Source organism: Rana temporaria, chromosome 3 (assembly GCF_905171775.1).
Source record: "Rana temporaria chromosome 3, aRanTem1.1, whole genome shotgun sequence".
Lineage (NCBI taxonomy): Eukaryota > Metazoa > Chordata > Amphibia > Anura > Ranidae > Rana > Rana temporaria.
Window position 1 is genome coordinate 12,398,253 of NC_053491.1, and position 6,000 is coordinate 12,404,252.

The following is a 6,000-nucleotide window of genomic DNA, read 5'->3' on the forward strand; positions in this document are numbered from 1 at the left end:
AATTATCATCTTTTCATCACTTGTTGCTATGTTGGTAGATTTTTTTTAATCTTCTGTATGGGCGACAAGTTCTATTGATTAAAGCGACGAAACGCCCGTTGTCGCTCAATACGCGCGTTTCCCATTACTTTCTATGGGGGGGGGAAAAAACGCTCAAACGCCGCGAATCGCGCGACAAAAAAGGTCCGGGACTTGTTTGAGCTTCGCGCGACAGGCGTTTGGGCGTTCAGGTGTGAACAGTCACCATAGGGAATAATGTTAATTCTCCCCTCTGGCGTTTGTGAGCAGTGCGCTTCAGGCGTAAAAACGCCTAGGTGTGAATGAGGCCTTAAGGCTGCATTCACACCTAAGCGTTTTGTAGCCTGAAGCTATAAAAACGTGAATCGGGCGGATTTGGGGCGTTTTTGAACGTTTGTATTCCCATAGAAACAAATGGGAACGCTCGATTCAAGCGTCTAGCGCGACAACAAGTGTTTCTACGGGCGTTTTGTCGCTTTAATCTGTTCTGTGAAATAGAACATTCACTCAGGAACAAGTGATTAAAGAGATGATCATTTTTCCTATTGGCTAAAATAAAAAACGACAAAGTTCAAAAACGTCGGACAACGATGTATGTAAATACGCCGGAAAAAACTACCGAAAACGCTACGCTCAGGTGTGAATGCGGCCTTAGAGTTAGCCCTGGGTCACATTGGGAGAGACTTGTCATGCGATTTGACCTTATTGCCGGCAATTGCACCATTCAAAATCGGTGCAACACCGACTTTGCGGTGCATCACCGATTTGAAAAAGTAGTCCCTGCACTACTTTTGGCGATTTCAGGTGCGACTTGCATAGACATCTGTGCATGAAGTCGCACTGAGGTCTTCCAAATTGCACCCATGCAGCTTTGAAACTGTGCAATTTTAAGTGAAGTCGAACGTTTTCAAAGCTGCATTTAAATGTGAACAAGGGCTAACAGAGGAGGTCTAGGGCTAGAATTATTGCTCTCGCTCTAACGTTCGTAGTGATACCTCACGGGTGGTGCATGTGCGTGCACGACTTACGTACGAGTTTGCTTCTGCGTAGGAGCACACAGTGATGGTGGTAAATTTGGTGCGAGGGATATTTTCTTGGCACACTTTTGGCCCCTTAGTACCAATTGAGCATGGTTTAACTATTTCAATACCGGCCACTTTCACCCCCTTCCTGCCCAGACCAATTTTCGATGGCGGCAGAATGGCATTCCTGAGTGAATCGTCCTAGCTGTACGGCAGGTGCTTTAGAGCCCTTTCACACTGGTGCGTTTTTGCGGTAAAAAATAGCACTATTAAAACATTTATAAAACGCTCCAAAAACGCCCCTCTCCATTGAAATGAATTAAAAACGCTGTAAAAACGCGGAGCCCTTTCACACTGGAAACGCCTATAGCGGAGCATTAAAATAGCGGTAAAACACCGCGATTTTACCGCGTTTTTAATTCATTTCAATGGAGAGGGGCGTTTTTTTCTGCGCTCAAAAGCTGCTCCAAAGATGCTGCTTGCAGGACTTTTCTCAACGCTCCTCCAGCGCAACGCCTCAGTGTGAAAGGGTCCATTGAGAGGCACGGGGTGCGTTTTATGAGCGTTTTAATAGCGCTATTTTTAACGCGAAAACGCGTGTGAAAGGGCTCTTAAGGAGTATAGGGGGCCCGCGATCGGATAATCCGACAAGACACATTTGCTGTCGGAAAATTCAACGTTCAAACGGTTGGATTATCCGACAAATCCCTGCCATCACACGTTTGTTGTTGGAAAATCCGATCGTGTGTGTGTGTGTGTGTACAAGGCTTAACCCCTTCCACACAGGGCTTTTATACACACATCCCTACCAGGCCTATTTTGGCACTTCTCTCCTACATGTACAAATCATAATTTTTTTGCTAGAAAATTACGCAGAACCCCCCAAACATTATATATGTTTTTTTTAGCAGACACCCTAGGGAATAAAACGACGGTCATTGAAACGTTTTATCTTGCACGGTATTTACGCAATAATTTTTCAAACGCCTTTTTTTTGGAAAAAAATTGTTTCATGATTAAAAAAAATAACAAAACAGTAAAGTTAGCCCAATTTTTTTGTAAAATATGAAATATGATGTTACACCGAGTAAATAGATACCCAACATGTCGCGCTTTAAAATTGCGCACACTCATGGAATGGCGCCAAACTTCGGTACTTAAAAATCTCCATAGGCAACACTTTGAAATTTTTTACAGGTCACCAGTTTAGATTTACAGAGGAGATCTAGTGCTAGAATTGTTGCTGGCACTCTAGCGCACGCGGCGATACCTCACATATGTGGTTTAAACGGCGTTTACATATGTCGGCGGGACTTACGTGTGCGTTCGCTTCTGCGCGCAAGCTACTGGGGACAGGGGCGTTAAAAAAAAAAAAAAATTATTTCTTTTTTTTTTTTTTTTTACATATTTTTTTTTTTTTTATTTTTTTTTTTTTTATTATCACTTTTATTCCTATTACAAGGAATGTAAACATCCCTTGTAATAGGAAATGTGTGTGACAGGTACTCTTTATGGAGAGATGCGGGGTCAATAAGTCCCCACATCTCTCCTCCAGGCTGGAAAGCGTGAAATCGGTGAAAAAAAATTCACCGATCTCATGCTTGCTGTTGCTTAGCAGCCGCAATTGCGGCTTTGTTTACTTACGGGGACCCGGGCGTGACGTCATCACATCGCGCCCGGGTCCTCCGACGGTCATAGAGATGACTGGTGACCATCTGGTCACCAGTCATCTCTATGCTTCCTGCCAGCGCCGGACGATTCGTTCTCCGGGCCCCCGATGGCACGGGAGAGCCCGGAGAAGCACCGGATGGCGGCGGGAGGGGGGGGGATGTCCCCTCCCGCCGCCTGTAAGAACGATCTAGCGGCGGAACCGCCGCTATGATCGTTCTTACGTTGTGCAGAATCGCCGGCACAAGAGAAGGATATCTGAATGATGCCTCTAGCTGCAGGCATCATTCAGATATCCCCCCCACAAAGCCCAGGACGTCATATGACGTCCACCCGGATCGTTAGAGGTCCGTTGTGGACGTCATTTTACAATGGGCTGGTATGGAAGTGGTTAAGGAGCTGATGCACGTGCCCGGTGGCCGCCGGGCACCAGCGATCGCTCCTGACAGAGCGAGAATGGGGAGAGGAGACAGATCTGTCAGGGGAGAAGAGACAGATCGTGAGTTCCTAGTATATAGGAGCAGCGATCGGTCTTCTCTCCAAGTCAGTCCCACCCCCCACAGAACACACACTAAGGGAACACAATTAACCCCTTACCTGCCAGTGACATTTTTACAGTAATCAATGCATTTTTATAGCACTGATCGCTGTATAAATGTCAATGATCCCCAAAAAAGTGTCCGCCATAATGTCGCAGATCTCCACCATTACTAGGCCATTACAGGCACGCGGGGCTCCGATGGGCTGGGGGACAGGCACGCGGGTTCTCCCACGGGCTGGGGGACAGGCACGCGGGTTCTCCCACGGGCTGGGGGGGACAGCCACGCGGGTTCTCCCACGGGCTGGGGGGGACAGCCACGCGGGTTCTCCCACGGGCTGGGGGGGACAGCCACGCGGGTACTCCCACGGGCTGGGGGGGACAGCCACGCGGGTACTCCCACGGGCTGGGGGGGACAGCCACGCGGGTACTCCCACGGGCTGGGGGGGACAGGCACTCTTTATTTTGGGGAAATTTGGGGACAGTTTTTTACTACTGTAATCACTAAACGCTCTGTTACCGCAATCGCCTCCTCACACTGGATCAGTCTGTGAGGAGGGGAACCCAGTAGCGGCGAGTTACCGCCATTTATTGACAGTTGTGATTGGCTGTAATTGGTCACGTGGTAAAGTGCCAAATTTATTGGCTCTATATCCTGATCGTGGGATGAGCTGGCTCACCCACTATCGCCACGCTGTGGACCCCGGGGGAGGGGGGGACACGCACAAGTGGCGAGATGGAGGACAACACATGTGACCGGCTGTAATTACCACGTGACCGGCTGTGTACAAAGAGCCATTTTTATTGGCTCTTTACCCTGATCAGGAAAGGGCTGTGTCCCAAAGGGTCACGCCTCATCCCCCCAATTGCCGAGAACGGGCAGACGTCATATGGAAGGATGAGCTCCGGCGTGTTCGCATTGAACACATGAGGAGCCCGCCAGGAAGTCGGCACCCGCGCTGCGCTAATCACAGCCAGGCAGACATTTCCCGATGCTCGGCTGCACAGATCGGGAAATGTCTGCCTGGCTGTGATTAGCGCAGCGCGGGTGCCGACTTCCTGGCGGGCTCCTCATGTGTTCAATGCGAACACGCCGGAGCTCTTTCTTAGTCATATGTCGCCCACCCAGAAGAATGAAAGGTTTCCGCCAGCGTCATTCTTCTATGCCACAAAGGTTGAGATATATATATATATATATATATATATATATATATATATATATATATATATATATATATATATATATATATATATATATATATATATATATATATATATATATATATATATATATATATATATATATATATATATATAGTTGTCCCGATACCAGTATCGGGACCGATACCGAGTATTTGCGAGAGTACTTGTACTCCCGCAAATACCCCCGATACCTAAAAAGAATACTTGCCCCAGGGGGGACATGGCTGGATATAGGGGGGACATGGCTGCATATAGGGGGGGACATGGCTGCATATAGGGGGGGGACATGGCTGCATATAGGGGGGGACATGGCTGCATATAGGGGGGGACATGGCTGCATATAGGGGGGGACATGGCTGCATTTGGGGACACATTTAAAAAAAAGTATCGGTATTCGGTATCGGCGAGTACTTGAAAAAAAGTATCAGTACTTGTCCTAAAAAAGTGGTATCGGGACAACCCTATATATAACATTATTATTAAACACACATGCATAAAAGCACACAATAAAAGCAGCGAAAGAGTTTAAGTGTATGGGGGTGGAAACCGCGCCATTCTTCTTCACGTGACCGGCAACAACACTCAGGTGTCAAGTGACAACCTTTAGCGTTGTCACACTTTGGGAATCGCATGACAAAGCGCTTGGTGGCGAATGGCAGCACAGTTAGCTGTGGGGGTGGAAACCGCGCCATTCTTAACGTGACCGGCGACAACACTCAGGTGTCAAGTGACAACCTTTAGCGTTGTCACACTTTGGGAATCGCATGACAAAGCGCTTGGTGGCGAATGGCAGCACAGTTAGCTGTCATATATATATATATATTTGAATAAAAAAACAATCCCCCCCATCCCCATGTATGATCAGCAGCTTCCCTATAAATGGCAGACCCCACAACACACAGCAATGGAAGTCCACTCACCCCGAATACAGGCTGCACACAACGGGCTCCCACAGCTCAGGTCATCCCGCAGATAATGCTCCCTGACGGCTCGCAGGGTCCGGCCCCGCTGGGTTTTCAGGTGGATGATCCGCTCCGTCCTCTTCAGCATAGTTGCGGCCCATGTGAGGCCCCCGAGCCGGGACCTTTCCTGATTCCGCTCCCCGACAACAACACCGGCTGGTCCGTGGCGGGAAGACACGCCCATAAGACATGCCCACTTACAATGTGTAGCCATAGAGACAGGCGGGAAGTGGTGTGCAGTGTGTGAGGAGAACCGAGCCCTCCACACAGACATCCCATTATATTGACAATAATAAAGTATATAATTTCCAGTCATGGCGGCCTGTGACTGGAAAATCCCATTATATTATTATATATTACTGTCTCCTCATTATCCACTTGAAGACCCGGCCTTTTCTGGCACTTTTTGTTTGCATGTACAAATCTGTATTTTTGGTAGAAAATTACGTATAACTCCCACATTATATATATATATATATATATATATGTATATATATATCTATATATATATATATATGTGTATATATATATATATAATATGTGTGTGTATATATATATATATATATATATATATATATATATATATATA

The 6,000-nt window shown here is 47.0% G+C and overlaps 1 protein-coding gene across 1 annotated transcript in view; it reads right to left on the minus strand.

Annotated features, from left to right (window-relative positions):
- The window catches only part of DIS3L (DIS3 like exosome 3'-5' exoribonuclease), an 89,277-nt gene extending 83,632 nt beyond the window's left edge, over positions 1-5,645 (minus strand). The window contains exon 1 of the mRNA XM_040342264.1: positions 5,370-5,645. Coding sequence (XP_040198198.1) covers positions 5,370-5,625 — 256 coding nt within the window. The 5' untranslated portion in view covers positions 5,626-5,645. The remainder of the gene's footprint in view (positions 1-5,369) is intronic.
- Between the last annotated feature and the right edge of the window lie 355 nt (positions 5,646-6,000).